Source organism: Agrilus planipennis, unplaced genomic scaffold (assembly GCF_000699045.2).
Source record: "Agrilus planipennis isolate EAB-ADULT unplaced genomic scaffold, Apla_2.0 scaffold268, whole genome shotgun sequence".
Lineage (NCBI taxonomy): Eukaryota > Metazoa > Arthropoda > Insecta > Coleoptera > Buprestidae > Agrilus > Agrilus planipennis.
Genome location: NW_020440374.1, coordinates 63,986 through 82,104, shown reverse-complemented (window position 1 = coordinate 82,104; position 18,119 = coordinate 63,986). Strand labels below are relative to the sequence as shown.

The 18,119-nt window shown below is 35.6% G+C and overlaps 1 protein-coding gene across 1 annotated transcript in view; it reads left to right on the top strand.

The window, feature by feature from the left end:
- Positions 1-18,119, top strand: part of LOC108742470 (glutamate receptor-interacting protein 1) — a 102,713-nt gene that overhangs the window by 41,570 nt on the left and 43,024 nt on the right. Inside the window, exon 2 of the mRNA XM_025979680.1 lies at positions 8,335-8,487. Within this exon, the coding sequence (XP_025835465.1) occupies positions 8,335-8,487 (153 nt within the window). The remainder of the gene's footprint in view (positions 1-8,334; positions 8,488-18,119) is intronic.

Genomic DNA, 18,119 nt, shown 5'->3' with positions numbered 1-18,119 from the left:
GTTTCCGTCCATTTGAAATGAAACTGTACAGGCTAATCATAGCTTTATGCTTGGTTTTGGTTTAGTCGTTTAGCACGTGCTAATAAACTACAGCCAACAAACGTAAACCAACTATGATCCAGCAAAGGAACGGAAACACCGATAGGTAGAAAACGACGAAAGATTTATTCGAGAACATCTGTTTAGAGACAAATCAACCTACCGAATATTAAGTTTCAAACATTTTTACTTTTTATTGGAATATAAAGGAAACATATACATATATAAAGATTGTTAAAAGTGTATGTTTGGAGCGCTTTTTACGGGTGCGAAACATGAACGGTGAACGCTGCGAAAAAGAAAAGGTTAGAAGCGTACGAAATGTGGTGTTACAGGCGAATGATGAGGATTCCGTGGATAGAGAAGGTTAAAAATGAAGAGGTATTAGAAGGAATAAGAGAACAGAGGACTCTATGGAAGACAATAAGAGAAATAGGCGAGATAGGTTGGTAGGGCACCTTCTCAGACATGAAGGTGGAGTCAGAGACATATTAGACGAAGAAGCAAGAGTAAGGAGGAGTAGAGGTAGACCTAGATTAGATTACTGTTCACAAATATTGTAGTTAAGAATGTGGGATGTTCTAATTTTAGGGAAATGCGAAGATTAGCTCAGGATAGGAAAGAGTGGAGGTGTGTGTCCAACTAGTCTTAGGACTGACGACCCTAGATGATGCGAGTCATTGTAATGAATGAATGAATAGCAAAAAGGCAACCAGGGGCAGGTGAGCCAGGCCCATTTTCGAAACCTCCTGGCCCACCCTAGAATATCACTTATTCAAATACAAATAGGATAAATGTATATTGTATTCTTTTTATGTGAAATTTCTGTAGACTCGATCGTGTTCATACTCTTTTATTTATTGGAAAGCTATCCCTTACAGTATGTATAAGTAACACCTGTTAATGTTAGGTAGAGTTGAAAATTTGCCCCCTCCACCCCGCTAGGCAATATCGTTGCTATGCCTGTGGACTTCATCAGCGTAGACAGGTCTGACATGAAAGTAATAATTATACTTCTAAAAGTCCAACCTAACCTAAAAAAAACCCTCCTTGAAGATGACTTCAAATATAACAATGCTGCCAGCATAGCCTAAATGGGCAAATCAAGTAGAAGTCACTAGTTCGTTCTTGTTCTATTTTCTTACCGTAACATTATACTGATCATGTTCTAATGTCGAACTAGCTTATTATGTGATACTCATGCCTTTCAAACTGAAATAGTCTTACAAACATTGTTTTGAAAGTATTTTTTTAAAGTGTTGGATTTTCTTTTTAAGATATGAAGTGAATGCCAGTTTATTACAAAACTAAACGTGTCATTATTCATGATGACGGTGTCAAAAATAAAAATTAAAAAAAACGGTGACTATTTTTCAGTTAGTCTTGCGAAACAAATTTTCATACAGCTTTGAAAAAAAGCACCCTCTATAATCATATTAACTATGTTGCCTTTCTATTATGTTCTTGTATCAGCTTTGAGAGTTGGAAATTGCTGTCTCTAAACCTAGTGAAATGTCTCCATAAATTTTCCTGCACGAGATTACAATCGTTTAGATTAATCATTGGGCTTATTGGTAGGATTAATCGGTCAAGTGATCTGGTCTTGACCGATTAATCCTAAATAAGCAACGAACACGTCAATAAGCCTGATCCTATGTTGTCTGCGTTATCTCACAACTTACTAATAAATAGCAAGATACAATATTAGATATATATTATGTACATACTTGAATTATTTCCGTTATATAACTGTAAATGATTCAATTCGAAGTAAACTGTGTGTCATCCTATTGTCTTTCCATTATGTTGTATATATATATATTTAACGACTAGAAATTTTAAATGGTTCTGTTTAAATAATTTCCATTTGTTTTTGATACTGTAGTAGAATGAAAGATAGGAATAATCAAAAAGAAATACATAATAAAACTCGCCGACTTCATATCTTAAGTTTATTCAGAAGCGAAATATTGCGAATGTCTGGAATTTTAGAATCGCTGTATCTACCGATAATAATTATGTCACGAAGATTTTAATTTGGCATTTTCTTTTAACCGCAAGAGCTTGACTGTATTGAACCCTGATGTTCATCTTTGATTGAACCCATCGTCATATGGATTGTGAACTCAACCATTCGAGAATTCCATTAACATTTTACTAAAAATCCAATAAAATAAACACATGATAAAAACGTATTAATATCTTAATATCTATTTTTTAGTTCTATTCCGAGGTTAATCAGCGATAAAATGATTTAACCTTAAAATAAATAAAACAAGTGCAGAGGAACGTTTATAACGATAGTGCCTAATGGCATTATGTCACATTAGAATTGTAGCTGCGTGAAGAATATACAAAAATATTGGTTGAACACGATAATTCCTCTGAATAATGTAATAAAAAGCGCTGCTGCAATGTGTCGATCTTTTGGTTAAGGAGGTTAAATTATACCAAGCTGGTGATAGTTCCTTAGAAGAATACTAGCAATTTCCAGTCACCTTGTATACAAGGTCTGTTCAAAAAGTATCTCGAATTTTGTGTTTTTTCGAAAATTGTCTATTTATTCATGAATATCTATTTTGTCCCCTTCAAAGTAATACCCACTAGATATTATACACTTATGCCAATGTCTTTTCCAATCCTCAAACCACACTCAATTTTTTGTGATCTTATTCAGCTCTTTCGATATCCTCGTTATCTCCTCAACGGTAGCGTAGAGTAGTCCTTTCATGGGGCTCTTCAGTTTCGGGAACAAGAAAAAGTCACGCGGGTCAGATCTGGGGAATATCATGGCTGCAGCATTATTAGTGTGCTGTTTTTGATCAAAAATTTGCGCACAAGCAACGATGTGTGAGCAGGGGCGTTCTATGTCAATTTTTGTTCTTCCACAAATCCGAGCGTTTCTAGCGGATTGCTTCGCGCGAATTGCTTAATAACCGTTCTACCCAGTGGGAAAAAGTCATGATGCACCACACGTCCCTACAATCGAAGAAAACTGTAACCAAAATCTTCACATTCGATCTAACTTGGCGCGCTTTTTTCGGTCTTGGCTCATGCGGCAGCTTCCATTGGGATGATTGAGCTTTTGTTTCCGCGTCAAAACCATAAACCCATGATAATTTGAGTCGTCGCGAACCGAGTCTATCAGCTCCTTAGCAATGTTAATACGATGCTGTTTTTAGTCGAAATTCAGCAATTTTTGTACGAATTTCGCGGTGACTCGTCTCATGCCCAAATCATTGGTAAAAATCGAATGTCATGAGCCAGTTGATATGTTCAAATCCTCAGCAACTTCTCTAACGGTGATTCGACGATTGTGACAACATAACACCACAAAAAAATCGAAAATCGAATCCACGTAACCCACGGAAATTCATAAATAGCGATACTTTTTGAACAGACCTCGTCATTAGGACGGAAATTCTTCAATTCGGCATTACATACATTATAACTGCATGTGAAATACGATATGCTCAATTATTGTTTTCTGAACTTCAAGTATAAAAACTATAATTGTAGGTATCTAAGTGACTTATAGCATTAGAAAAAACCATTTCATATTTCATTTCCTCTTTAAATAGGAACTTAATTACAAGTGGGCCGTGCTTAGTGTCGTCTAAATGAAGTAAATAACCGACGGGTGGCCTGACAACAGTGCCGCAATGACGGGGGCGGCGGGGCAAAGCGGTTCGAACAAAACTTATTTCAACTGTCTTGTTAATAGCGTTATCTTCGTATCACACACCGACAAACTCATTTAGTTTCATCCGACATTACCTACTTATCCTGCCCTCTTAATTAACTAATTAAATATGTTTATAAATTTAATTAAGCCGTGCCTTATCTTCCAAAACTCACTTATGCCATACTTCGTACGGTATTTCCTCTGAAATTCACGTATAACGTGGCTGATTGTTTCCGACAAATTCCTTTAGTGAGGGAAGACCTACACATCGTGGTAAGATAGAAAATAATGGTCACGTGAAAGATTGACTTGAATGCCTAAGGTTTCGTACTATTTGAATTTCATTTATTATCCACTACAATTGAACACAGAAAATAATAGAATTCTCGGAAATTAATAGAGATAAAAGGTAGGATTCTTATTTTTGGTATCTTCGAAGCTGTAATTACAATACCTATTGTTATTTAGTACCATTCATACCTAAAATATGCTCCTATTTAATAACTGCATAACAAAGTAATTGACGATAAAATAATTCCGTAAACTAATCAATCAGAGAAACCATATCCACCTTAAACTGACAATGTATGATACTTTATATGTGCCACCTAACCTAAGGTTAGATTGTGATGAGATACTTGATACATAGCACTCAACCCTTGGTGCATAATATTTTCGATAGTATTAACCCTTAAAACGTAACACTATACATGCCGTACCATAACCTAACTTAATCATTTAATTCACAGTACTTATACTAGTACGTAACTCTTTCAGTACATAACACTTCACACATGTCAACCAAGAAAACCTTATCTCATCATAATCTAACCTTGTTCTTTGGTGCACGACATTTGTCACATGTTAATCAATAAAACCTTATCCCGTCTTAACCTTTATGCATAGCACTTAATCCTTGGAGTGTAGCACTAACATTTCGCACATACTAATCAGAGAAACCCAACCCTTCCATGAACTGACCTAATCCGTTTGTTCATAGCGATAGTACGTGCAACATTTAACCATAGGTACACAACACTTCACACATGCACCAATCAGGAAAATCTTAATCCATCGTTACCTAAACTTGTTCTTTGGTGCATGTTATTTCTCGCATGTTAATCAAGAAAAACTTATCCCATCTTAACCTACCCTTTGTCCTTATTGCATAGCGCTCAATACATAATGCATAGCATTTAACTCTTGAAGCATAGCACTTCAGTCAGGGAAACCCAACCCTTCCGCAAACTACGCTAATCCCTTTGTTCATGGCGATAGTGGGTACAACATTAACGCTTGGTGCTCAACACTTCAAACATGCCAATCAGGAAAACCTTAACCCATCGTAACCTAGCTTTAGGCCTTGGCGCATAGCACTCAACACTTGATACATAACACTTAGCCAGATTTCACACCGAAGTAGCAAATGCATGTAACGTAGCACGTGGCGTGGCAAATAGCAGCGAAAATATTTAAAACGCACCTATGCGAATGGTGATGTACACACTGACGTGAAGTAACAGTGCCGTGGCACGTAGCATACCTACTGCCACTTGCAAAGATATGTTTGGCGATACATTTGCCACTTGTAATTTCCGTGCAGCCTGGCCCTGATGGTTCGCAGTAGTTTGGAGCTAATGCATCTGAGTTGTAGTACATATTTCCAAAAACATCAGGGTAATAAAATGAAAGATATGTCAGATTTTAATGTGCACTTTGTACAAGAAATAGAAAAGCAGAATTGCTTGTATGACAATACAACTGCTGAATATAGTAACCGGGATATGCAAAGAAGTAGCTTGGAATGAAGTCGCAAAAATAATGAAAGGAACTCGTAAGTTTAGTCTTTTCTTCGTTATATCGTTCTTCGACACTCACTGCCCTCCTGTAGTTGGTGTCTTTAAACGTCAAATTATTTTTCATTACCTTTACTAGTTTTGTAAAAGTTTTTCTTTCCATCCGATAAAAATTTTGAAATTTTCGTGGATGTAAATTCAATTGCTTTGAAATAATAAACACGCTGTGTTCATTTACATTTTCTAATAAATACGGATGTATCCACATCCTCTTCCGCTTTTTTCTTCTATTTATTGCGGCGCAAAGTAGAACCGTAGCAGTTTCTTCGTCCGACGAAGACGACATCTTCTATGCATCTATGCGATTGCTACCTTGATGTGAACATGTCTGCATCTTTTTTGTCACGTTACATGCTGCTAGCCACGTATCGTGCTACGCTACGCAGTATGTTACTTCGGTGTGAAATCTGGCTTAGCCTTCGGAGCACTTTCCACACTCCAATCAGGGAAACCCAGTCCTTCCGCAAGCAAACCCAACCGCTTTTTTCACAGCAGTGCTAGGTACAGGATTTAGCCCTTAGTGCACAACACTTAACACATTGTCAATCAGGAAAACCCTATCCCATCATAACCTGGCCTTGTTCTTTGGTGCATACTACTCATTATTTGTTGTATAGCACTTCACTCTTAGCACACTCCAGTCTGGGAAACCCAACTCTTCCGTAAACTAACCTAACCCCTTTGTTAATAGCAGTGGTAGGTGCAGCATTTAACACTTAGTGCACAACAGCTGACACATGCTAATCAGGGATGCCTATTCATACCACAACCTAACCTGGTCTAACATGATGGAGTACTCAAGAAATATTTCAAATAATATTTCCTCCTCAAATCTTTAAGTCTATTGGTTTAGATTGTGCGTTGTTTATGTCAGCTATTCAGTCATAATATCCTATTTTCAGAAAGCGGTCCTCTAGCCAAGGAGGAGTTAAATTCAAAATTAGAAATTTATTGCATTGAGCCTGTTGATTTTTTGTAGCTTTTCTATTAATCAACTATTTCGATACGAAAAATCCAAATAGAAAAATAAAAAAAAAGTTGCAACGAAATTGAAAAGCATCAAGAAAAGCTTGTTTTTGTGTCTTTTGATAACATCCTAACATCCTGCATATTTTATAGACGTTCTCATCTATCGAATGTTTACCTATATCCCTGAATAACACTGTGTATCACCATTATTTCTTCCTTACTGAAACGGTATAACAGGCACTGACAGGAAGCATCTGCTGCCTAGTTAACGCTCACAAAGCAGTGTATTGAACTATATAAGTAATAAAGGTTTATAATATGCACATAGTTTACTAACACGTTAGATCAATGACATACTGTGTTTAACTTGTGTAAATCGTCTTTTTATTTGTCAAACTATAAACCAAAAATTTTCTCGTTAATTTGATTTGTATGAACGAGAGGGATGATGTTGGGATAGGTATTATTTATTGATTACTGTACTAAATTATTTGTTATTTCGTTATACGAGGCCTTTTCAAAAAGTATCGCGAATTTTATGTTATTTCAAAAATTATTGTTCAGTTCCTTCGATCCCGTCTTTATCTCCTCAATCGTAGAGTAGCGTCGTCCTTTCGTGGGCTTCCAGCTTCGGGAACAAGAAAAAGTCACAGGGCTAGATCTGGGAATACAATGGCTTCAGCATTACTAGTATGTTGTTTTTAGCCGAAAATTCGCGCACAAGCAACGATGTGCGAGCAGAGGCGTTTTCATAGTGAATTGCTTCATGCAAATTGCGGATAACTTGCAGATAATATTCCTTATTAACCGTTCTACCCTACGGCAAGAACTCATGATGCACCACGCCCCTGCAATCGAAGAAAATTGTAACCAAAACCTTCACATTCGACCTACCTTGGTGCGCTTTTTTCGGTCTTAGCTTATGCAACAACTTCATAACCATAAACCCATGATTCGTCACCAGTCATGACCCTCTGGAATAAACTTGGGTCGTCGAGTCCAACAGCTCCTTAGCAATGTTAATGCGATGCTGTTTTTCGTCGAAATTGAGCAATATTGGTACAAATTTCGCAGTGACCCGTCTCATGCCCTAATCGTTGGTAAAAATCAAATGGCATGAGCTATTCGATATATGATTCGACGATCGACCAATACTATTTTCTTCACTGAATACAATATGAATCTCTAGGTTGAATACATGAACAAATGTTGGTGATGAAAAACTATCCCTTATCTTAGATTATAAACTTAAATCAGGGAAAAAACAGTGAATGGAAGAAAGAAATGTTACACTTTGCATTAGGTTAAATGTGGCACCTACGAAGGGGTAAGAGAAAAAAAGGGAGGAAGAGTATAATTTTATTTTTTGAGATATTTAATTTTAATAGTTTAAAAANTTATGTATATATGATTTTTGTTTTAATAAATGCTTTTACTTGCTTAACTGAAAATTTATTTCAAAATTTTTAAATTTTCCTTCAAATTTGAGGGTCCGTTGTTCCATCCCCATAGTTTCTACCGTAGGTATTAAATATTTAAAGCACACCAACAAACAAGCTTATAAAAAAGGACTGCGATTAAAAAAACAAACAATGCATTCATTAATAACCGGCCAGCAACCCCATTCTATCGTGTAAAAGAGAATCTCCTTTTTCTTTGTATTTTTTTTTTATATTCCTCCCGTTGTCATGATTGTACATATACAGCTGTGTCCACCTACTTTGTATGTAGAATGAAAACTGTCTTAACAGATTAATCTATATCGTTCCTTTTTTTTGTTTCCAGAGTTTAAATCGAGATCGCCAACTTGCTCGGAGGATTCGGGCAAGCGCTCGGAGGATAGCAGTTTACATGACAGTTTTCATCAACAGTCTTTCTTCACGACCGTCCAACTGAAAAAGCGACCCGGAGAAGCTCTGGGAATAACCGTTACGTCAGGTAAGATGTTTCATTGTTTTCATGCGAAAGCAATCCAGGAAAATGTCAAATTATCTAGACAAACCTAAGCCCAAATGAGAAACAATTTATGTATTAGATGAGCGTTTGTTTCTGTCGTTTTAATGTTAAAGTCGAAAAGTTGAAATGAAAACGAATTAAAAGTTAAAAAAAATGGTAACAAACTTTAATAAACAATTAGGAGTTGTTTAAATTAATGAAAGAGTAATTGACAATTTTTAGCAAATCATAGGATTTGCTATTTTCTGAGAAGGTTCCACCGTCATATTAACCGCAAGTCTATAGTTGAAAACATTTAATTTATTATGGTAATATTACATGTATGAATCAGTGTCCTGGTACTTCCCTTTGATTTAAACCATAGACAAGATTTAGACCTGGAATGTTCATACACGGTATGAAGGAAACTTTCATGAAGAAATAAAAATAAACATTCACAAATTATTTGTGTCGATTTCTATGTGGAATTATTACTTGAAAAAGCTAAATATCTGTCTTTAATACAGAATGTGATGTTTATTATTTGCCCATCGTCACAAACAGATCGCTGTATAATATTGTTCTGCATGTCTGTGGTTCTAACATAGGTAGATTTGTAACGGAAATCAGTGCAGCTGAAACAGCCGATGATGGAATACTCCAAAATTAGCTAACTATTACAAACTAAATTACCTTCGCTATCCCCACTGTTGTCGCTTAATAGGAATTTCTAATTAAAGATTACCAGTCTATTGAGATGTTGAACGTGTTAATGTGACAATACAGAATGTTATTAGGTTAGGTTATAGTATGGAGAAACCCATTGGAGAGCATGCTGTGCCTCAGGCTTACGTTAGGTTGTGACGATAGAAAAAGACTCTGCGGTAAAGGTCTGGATGATGGCCCCCAACCCCCTTCGGGGGTGTGGGTGGGAGGGATCGAAAGAGGAGGTCACCCCACCACTGTACCATAACAAGTACGTAGCGGTCTCACCCCCATAAAAAGTTATGAGGGTTCAAAGTTAACAAAAAAAGCCAATTTTTGTACATTTCTAGGCATGTAAATATTTATATAGTCATTCTTAAACAATATTAAAAGGTAAAACTAATGAAAAATACATAAAAATATTGAGAAAGTTATATAAAACATTATTTAAATATCTTTATCAATACGTTACCTTAGGTTAGGTTATAGGGTTTTGTTCAAGTGACCACCCTCTTTCGATCCCCCCCATCCCCACGCCCTTAGGGGGGGGCATCATCTAGACCTTTACCGCCTCCGCGATTGGTTTATGCGAAGTGCAACGCCCCATAGGGGGGAAAGATTTCTCTGATTGGTGTTTCAGAGGTAAGAAGTTATGTTAATTTGTCGTATGGGGTTATGAGGTACCGCCATAAGTAAAGTGGATGTAGTATGCAGAAACAGGAGTTAACAGAAGTAGAATCGGACCTAGATTGTTATAGGATGTCCTAGTTTTAAAAAAATACGAAGAAAATTAGAAAGAGTGGAGTAATCTTAGGATTGATGAACCTACGATGATGATGCTGATGATATTTATGCACCATAATAATTGTACCATTTGTGCAAATTTAAACGTGTTCAACTGGTATTTAATAATTACTTACTAAGCCGTTATGTTATCAATTAAAACGCGATTTGTCTAGGAAAAACTAGTTTTAACAATTTTCTTTAAGCAGTTCTAGTTCCGAATATCAGGTAGATAATCCTAGTTACAACTAAAGTATTTTATCTAACCATACTTTACGTTTTAGTCACACACGCGTGAGCCTTGTGGTAAGTTGTTTGGCACTATCTTTTATAGAACGTATTAGAGATATTTAATTTCATACGTATGTATTGATTTTTCACCGTAAGTACTTACATTATTTCAAAAGCATTTGTTGATTTAAAAAGTAAGGGACGCGCATAATTAATGAAGAAGGGCAGAGAACGCTAATTGCGATAAGGATATCAGCGCTCGTTAAATATGCACCTAGGGAAAAGCCTACCCTTGCCTGTGTTGTACGACGACGTGAAAAAGCTCGTTACAATAAATGTAATTAACAGTTGAAGCGGTTTTTGAAATATTGTTGTTTTTAATTAACCTAAATCCAGTTAAGAAAATAATTGTAGGTACAAATTACAAACTTGCTCAAGCAAAAAGAAATCCGTATTCTAAAATAAAACGTTTTTTAAAAAATTAAAAATTAGATAAGCAATCCCAGTGTTTCTGTCACCAAACTATCTTTTAAACGGTTTTTCTTTCGTATACGAGGTCTATTCAAAAAGTATCGCGAACTTTGTGTTTTTTCAAAAATTACTTACTCATTCATGAATATCTATTTTGTCGCTTTCAAAATAATCACCACCGAATATTTTACACATGTGACAGCGTTTTCTTACAATTCTCGAAGCACTTCAAAAAATCATTTCTTGTGATCTTGTTCAGCTCCTCGTTCGATGCCGTCTTTATCTCCTCAATCGTAGCGTAACGTCGTCCTTTCGTGGGCCTGTTCAGTTTCGGAAACAAGAAAAAACTCGCAGGAGGTTAGATTTGGCAAATACGGTGGCTGCGACATTATTAGTGTGTTGTTTTTGGCCAAACATTAGCGGAAAAGCAGGGGCGTTATCATGGTGCAAAAGCGTTTCTGGCGCATTGCTTCGCACAAATTACCCATTACTTGCAGGTAATATTCCTTAATGACCGTTCTACCCTGTGGCAAGAATTCATTGTGCACCACGCCCCTGCAATCGAAGAAAACTGTAAGCAAAATCTTCACATTCGACCTAACTTGGCGCGCTTTTTTCGGTCTTGACTCGTGTGGCAGCTTTCATCGTAATGATTGAGCTTTAGTTTCCACGTCATAACCATAAACCCATGATTCGTCACCAAGTATGACCCTCTGGAGCAATTTGGGCGTCACGGTCCTTAGTAATGTAAATGCGATAGAGATTCTTTGATTCATTTTTTGGAATTTGCAAAAATCGAAAACGACCCAAAACACGCGCAAGCAAAGCAGCCATGAAAAATTAACTGAACATTTAACATAGCTGAACTTGTCGATATATGTGAGAGACATGAGTACCAACATAAATTGAAAATGGAATATACATTACCCACGGAAATTCAAAATTCGTGATACTTTTTGAACAGATCTCGTAGACGGTGTGCAAAAAATTTGAGGTTTTGTCAAAATTCTATATCGAAATGACGATAATGTTGCGTTTGCCATGTCTCCAGAGTAATCCTGGGCGGTAATTGATCTTAGTTATCAATTATCGATTACAAAAAATATCGATATATCAATAAATTAATAGTTACATCACTTTCGTATACTTTCGATGAAAAAACATGTTAATGTTTAGAGGTTTCCCAGGATATTAGTAAGCAAAAGGTGCGTTTATAGGTGCAGACTTCAGAACAACTCTAGTTGACCAAATTGATATACTGTAAATTAAAAATGGTATTTACCCATTTATCGTTAGCTATAAAGATTATGAATATTTGTTGGGAAATGAAGGTCCCAGATCATTTTTAAGATGATGCCCTGAAATTGTTGAATAAAGCTATAGTGAACAAATTATACAGTTTATTTGAAGTATGTAGTGTTATTTGTTTCAATATTTTTTGTATTTATTTCTATTATTATTTTTAGTTTTTAGCACTTACATGAGTGTTAAATTTCTAATAATATTTCAACTAATGTTTAATTATAAAAATTAGTCTTTAGACCCTTTAAACTACGGGGACAGGGACTGCAGCCCCTCTGCTCCCCCTTTAAAGACGGCACTGCGCTGGCTCAATTGGGGGGTATAAATAAAAGCTAGTTAATAAATAAAAACGTATATTTCTTATTAATTGCAAGGCGCAAATAATGTTGCGTACCTTCTTTCATCAGATTTTATTAGTTCACCATTTTTAAAAACCGTTCCATCTTGTACATTTCCTCGAGCACCGTGCCAAGTAGTATAAATTAATCAAAGCAATGCACCTGTGTATAATGCAGGTGTGCCGAGAACTTCTTAAATACATATATCGTATTTATTACAATTTGTAGGCGTACTTAAAATTAGACGCGGATAGCTACCCTATTGCCTAAATAATCACATCAGTTTCAACTTAATTCTTTTTGTTGGCTTATTTTGTATCGCACTCGACTTCTTCTATTTGTGCACTATTTGTATCAAGCGTCTATTTCCGGAAATTTACCGTAAATTCCTTTTATCGTGCAGCCTTTACTTGCAGTTTGATTTATGGTCCTCGGTTGCATCAAAGTTGTCGACATTATCGATTACTGTCTGCGGCATTCGTTCGCAAGATAATAAATTATAAGAAACCCTACATTTTTCAGTAAAATCGTAGACAATTTCGATTGAATGCTAACCATTGTTCATGTCACTGTTACAGTAAATGATATCCACAAAAGTGGAAATTTGCTGTACATTAATATATATTACAAATACCAACAATATGACCCATATTTTGACAATGTTAAATGGGACAAGATGTTAAATATACTTAAAAGATATAAGAGTGATATTAAGTTTGTATAAAGAGCAACAGGCAGTTATAGAGATGGGGCTGCAACGTAGAGAAGTAAACATTAGGAAGTGAGTCAGACAGGGATGCACACTGTCACCGCTGTTTTTTAATCTATTCATGGAAGACGCGATCAACATTGTTAAAGACAGTACAACTGTGAGTGATAGATATACAAGGACAAAAGATTAGTATGCTTAAATTTGCAGATGATATAACAGTAATTGGCATCTAGCAAGGAGGAGTTAGAGATAGTTTTAAATGAAATGGAAGCGGTATTGACAAAACAGTACTGTATGAAAATAAATAAAAGTAAAACTAAAATATTGGCATTCAAGGAAAGAAAAAGTAGGTAAAGAGCGAGCATAAAGATAGGGGACGAAAAATTAGAAGAATTTTGGGTATCTAGGAAGTCAGATAAGTCAGGACGGAAGGAGTAGTTAGGGATATGAAGCAAAGGATAGCGCAAAGTCGAGTCGCCTTTAATAAAAGAAGTGACTTCTATGTTTGCGAACAGTTAATTTAGAAATTCGAAAAAGATTATTAAAGGTGTATGTGGAAAGAAAGTGGGTGCGGCGGAAAAGAAAAGGTTAGAAGCGTTCGAAATGTGGTGTTATAGACGAATGATGGGGATACCGTAGATAGAGAAAGTTAGAAATGAAGAGGTATTGGAAAGAATAGGAGAACAGAGGACTCTGTGGAAGTCAATAAAAAATAGGCAAGATAGGTTGGTAGGACACCTTCTCAGGCATAAAGTCAGAGGCAGAAACGGAAGTTAGGAGGAGTAGAGGTATACCCAGATTAGATTACTGTTCACAAATAGTTAAGGATGTGGGATGTTCTGGTTTTAGAGAAATGCGAAGATTAGTTCAGGATAGGAAACAGTAGAGGTGCGTGTCCAACCAGTCTTAGGACTGACGAATGATAATAAACATTAAAAGGGCAAAAGTGCTTACAGTATACATTAAAGCAAACCAAACCAATTTTTACATAATATAGTGCATTTTACATATCGACCTATTAAAAAAAAAGTAGTATCTAAATTATCGTGCATAAATTAACTTCAGCCGTTTTATAATATGCAATTTCATTTAAATTTGAGTTGTTGTTTTAAACTTAAACGTTTAATGAACTTAATAAGCTTGATACCAGATACCAAAATAAATACTGAACGTGTTCTGTGTTGTATCCGGTTTTATACAGGAGGGCTGGAAGTAAAGATTGTGCAACTATCAGAGTTAAAATTAGATGCTGATAGTCTAAATAATGAGCTAAATAAGAAGTTTAATTAAGTGCAATATTCTGAACTCTCAATTTTATTTCTGTAAGGATAGTTTCATAAGCACAGTGTTTTTGTTTTCAAATGTGGCATAAATGCAAAATCTGTAATAATAATTTTCAATTCAGTTGGTATCTACTTGATCAAAACATTTTAATAACCATAATATTTTTAATAAGTTTGTATTTCAACATGTTTTAAAACTGAAAACCACTTTTCAATAAAGTTGAAGTAATATTTATTAAAATTATGGGAAGATTATGTGGAATTAACAAAGACAATAGTAAAAGTAGATTAAACAAATACAACGTTAAAAATTAAGACAATAAATCCCAGAAATTATATTTTAACTCAGTAAAGCGTTCGCCCTACGTTACACCTCGTTCGTTATCAAACTTCAGTCTTATTGACACTTACATAAACCAACATTTATTTTTATTAATTTACATGTTGCATTTTGTTTTCTTTTTATATTTGGATCCGAAGGTAATAAAAATTTTACTTTATAACAAACACCAGACGGCAATAACATAATTGATGTTAAGTGTTTTGTTAATTAAACAACTCAATGATAAACTTGTTTGAAAATTTTATTCAAAACAATCAGTGTTTGATCTAGTAAAAATCGAGTACAAAATAGTGTTTCTGAAAATGAATTATTAAATATAGACCGGGTATCCGGATGAGAGCCACGTTAATTGTTGGAATGGTGCCAACGTTTCGCGGCTGTTAGAGATCACTTCATCAAGACATGGATGAACGAAAAGTAGAAAACAATGACAATGTACAAAAAGAATCTTTACTCTTATAATTATATTAAGATGAAAAGTAAAGAAACATTAAATTTAATAAATTAACATTTTCGGATCGGATTTGATAACCGTAGGCCATTTACCTACAATGCTCAGTAAAAAGCGCGCCAATACATTCCTTCCCGTTCCAGACCGCGCCAACCCCATTACACGGAGCTTGGATTTAGTCCGGCTAATAGTTTAAGCATAGGTAAAGGCAGTACTGTTCGTTTCAAGAAGTTGGAGATATGCCTCTTCCCTTTATTAGGATGCGCCGTAGCATAATTCCAAATTCAATCATATTTGTCTGCGTAGCTCATTTCTTCACCGAACATCGAGCAAGAGCTAGACAAAATTGTACAGTACCATTTGCAAAATTATTTAAACTACCTCGTTAAAATTTAAAAATATGCTTTATTTAAAAGCATATTTAGCCAAAAATAGTAACAAGTGAATTAACTTAACGCTCTACACACCTATAAAACTTTTGCTTTGTTTTCTATTGTTAATTTGTATACATTTTTGTTTTAAGAAATTGCTAAACATTTTCGTCTAGTACTGTACAGTTCTGGCCGATCTCCTAAGACCGCCCAACGAGAGCTCTGCTCGTTCAAGCTTGTTCCAACTATTTCTGTCTTGCTCACGCCTAGTGTGTATTCTTCCTATCTTCGCGCAGATTTCTTCAAGGTCACAATTCAAACAAATTGAAATGGGCTGTACAAGACTGCCGCTCCACACGGCGTGTATCATGGGCTCCAACTGTTTTCTTCACGCATACGTCCCGGAATAACCCTAGAATAAAATAAAATAAAAATGCGTATCTAGGTTGTTTCTATTTCATCATCATCTCAAGAGTCGTCAGTCCTAAGACTGATTTTGCACGCACCCCCACTCTTTCTTATCCTGAGCTAATCTTCGCATTTCCCTAAAATTTGAACAACCCGCATCCATAACTATTTGCGAACAGTAATCTAATCTAGGTCTCCTCTTAATTCCTGTTTCTGTCTCTATATCTTTACCTAAGAAGGTGTCCTACCAACCTTTCTCGCCTATTTCTTATCAACTTCAATAAACTCCCCTGTTCACCTATTCTTTCTAATACTTCTTCATTTCTAACCTTTTATATCCACGATATGCTCATCATTTGCCTGTAACTCCACATTTCGAACGCTTCTTTTCTTTTGCTTCGCGCCCACCGTCCATACGTTTCGCACCCGTACAATGCCGCACTCCAAACATACACCTTTATATTTCTATTTACTTAACAAAAATTAATTAATGTGGAAGAATTGTTATCCTATTTGCTTGCGTGAATTTCGATGAAATTTGCAATGAATGTAATATAATCAACAGTGCAACCTATTGCTCGTTGTTTCTACAGCTCTGTCTGAAGTTAAAAGTTACTGTGGCATTCCTCAGACTAAAAAATAACAACATAATTAAAGAAGTTCGATGTAGTAGTAAACTGACAATAGTTTTATGGCTATGGCCTTTGACTCCTTATTGAAGAATTTTGCCCATTTTGCTTATATAATAGCATGAAAATTAATTTTTATGTCCGATAATTGAATTCGAATATCCGGAGGGCTTGCAGTCTACTTCTGAATGTGTTTGTTTATTTTTAGAAAATAGTTTTATTTTACGAGCTGCTAAAGTGTAAGTAACAAAACGTAACATCAACAGACAAGGAGTGAAGAATGTGAGATGGACAAAAGCACCAGTTAAAGTAGCATCACATCATCATCATCTCAAGAGTCGTCAATCATAAGACTGGTTTTTCACGCACCTTCACTCTTTCTTATCATGAGTTAATCTTCGCATTTCCCTAAAACTAGATCACCCCACATCCCTAACTATTCGTTAATAGTAATTTAATCGAAGTCTAATTCTACTCCTCTTATACTTCATTTACTTTCTCTAGCGATGTTCCCCTTCCAATGGCTTGGATGCGCGCTGGCAAAATCGTAGGTAGGGAGAAAAAATTATACTCTCGACTCTTGTTCATTAAACATACTTTTTCATACAGTACCTGCCAAAAATTTTGTTCAATCATGAATAGTAGTGCGAGTCTAAAACAAGCGTTAACGCCTTTAATATGTCTTCAAATATAAATAAACATCTCGTTGATATTTTCAATAGTAAATGGTACCAATAACAGCACATTTGAGCAATGCAATTGTAGTGGATCAAATGGTCAATTTTTCCGTGCCGTACTGTACGGATTATACGCTCCTCACCGGTTAAGAGTTTGGCCGAGAGTTGTCTCCTTTCTTTTCTGGCCTAGTGCTATTCTTTTTTAATTTGCGCCGGTCAATTCTTCCAATATGTCTCTACCTAGCCCTTCATGCCTACGATGGTGTCCTAGCTAGCAATCTATCTCACCTATTTTTTATTTGCTTCTATAGCGCCCTCTGTTCTCGTACTGTTTCTAATACCTCCTCATTCCTAACCTTTTCTATCCACGGTATCTTCAGCATTCGTCTGTAGCATCACGTATCTGTAATACATTAAAATAACCCCTGATCTCATTATCTTATAATCAGATCAAGAACTAAAAATAGTTTGTTGCTGGAAAATCCAACTTCGTTTTCAGGCCAAGAGCAACTGAATTTCGACTTTTTCTCCAAATCTGAGTATTATTCTCATAAATTTATAGAGAAGGCGACAGATGAACTAATATCGCGTAGAGCAAAATTAAACTCAATTCCGAGAAAAATCACTAAAATGAGTATCATTTAGAAAATTACAGTTTCCATTTAGAGTACAACTGGCTACTTAAACCAGAAAAGATGAGCACTTAAATATGTGCTTGTGAAAAACATGATTTCGAACTTAATGCATATCGGGGGAGTAAGGTATACACAATAAAACTTATTTTTAGCCTCAGGATTTCTTTTCTTCTTTGTATTTTTAGATTTCCGAGGGTACAAAGATACTACTGAAGGGGATTAGATGTTTGTTACCGATTCTGTTCCCGCTTAAAAGGCTTTCAGAAATTATATCTACCATTTTGTTTATCTCCGTC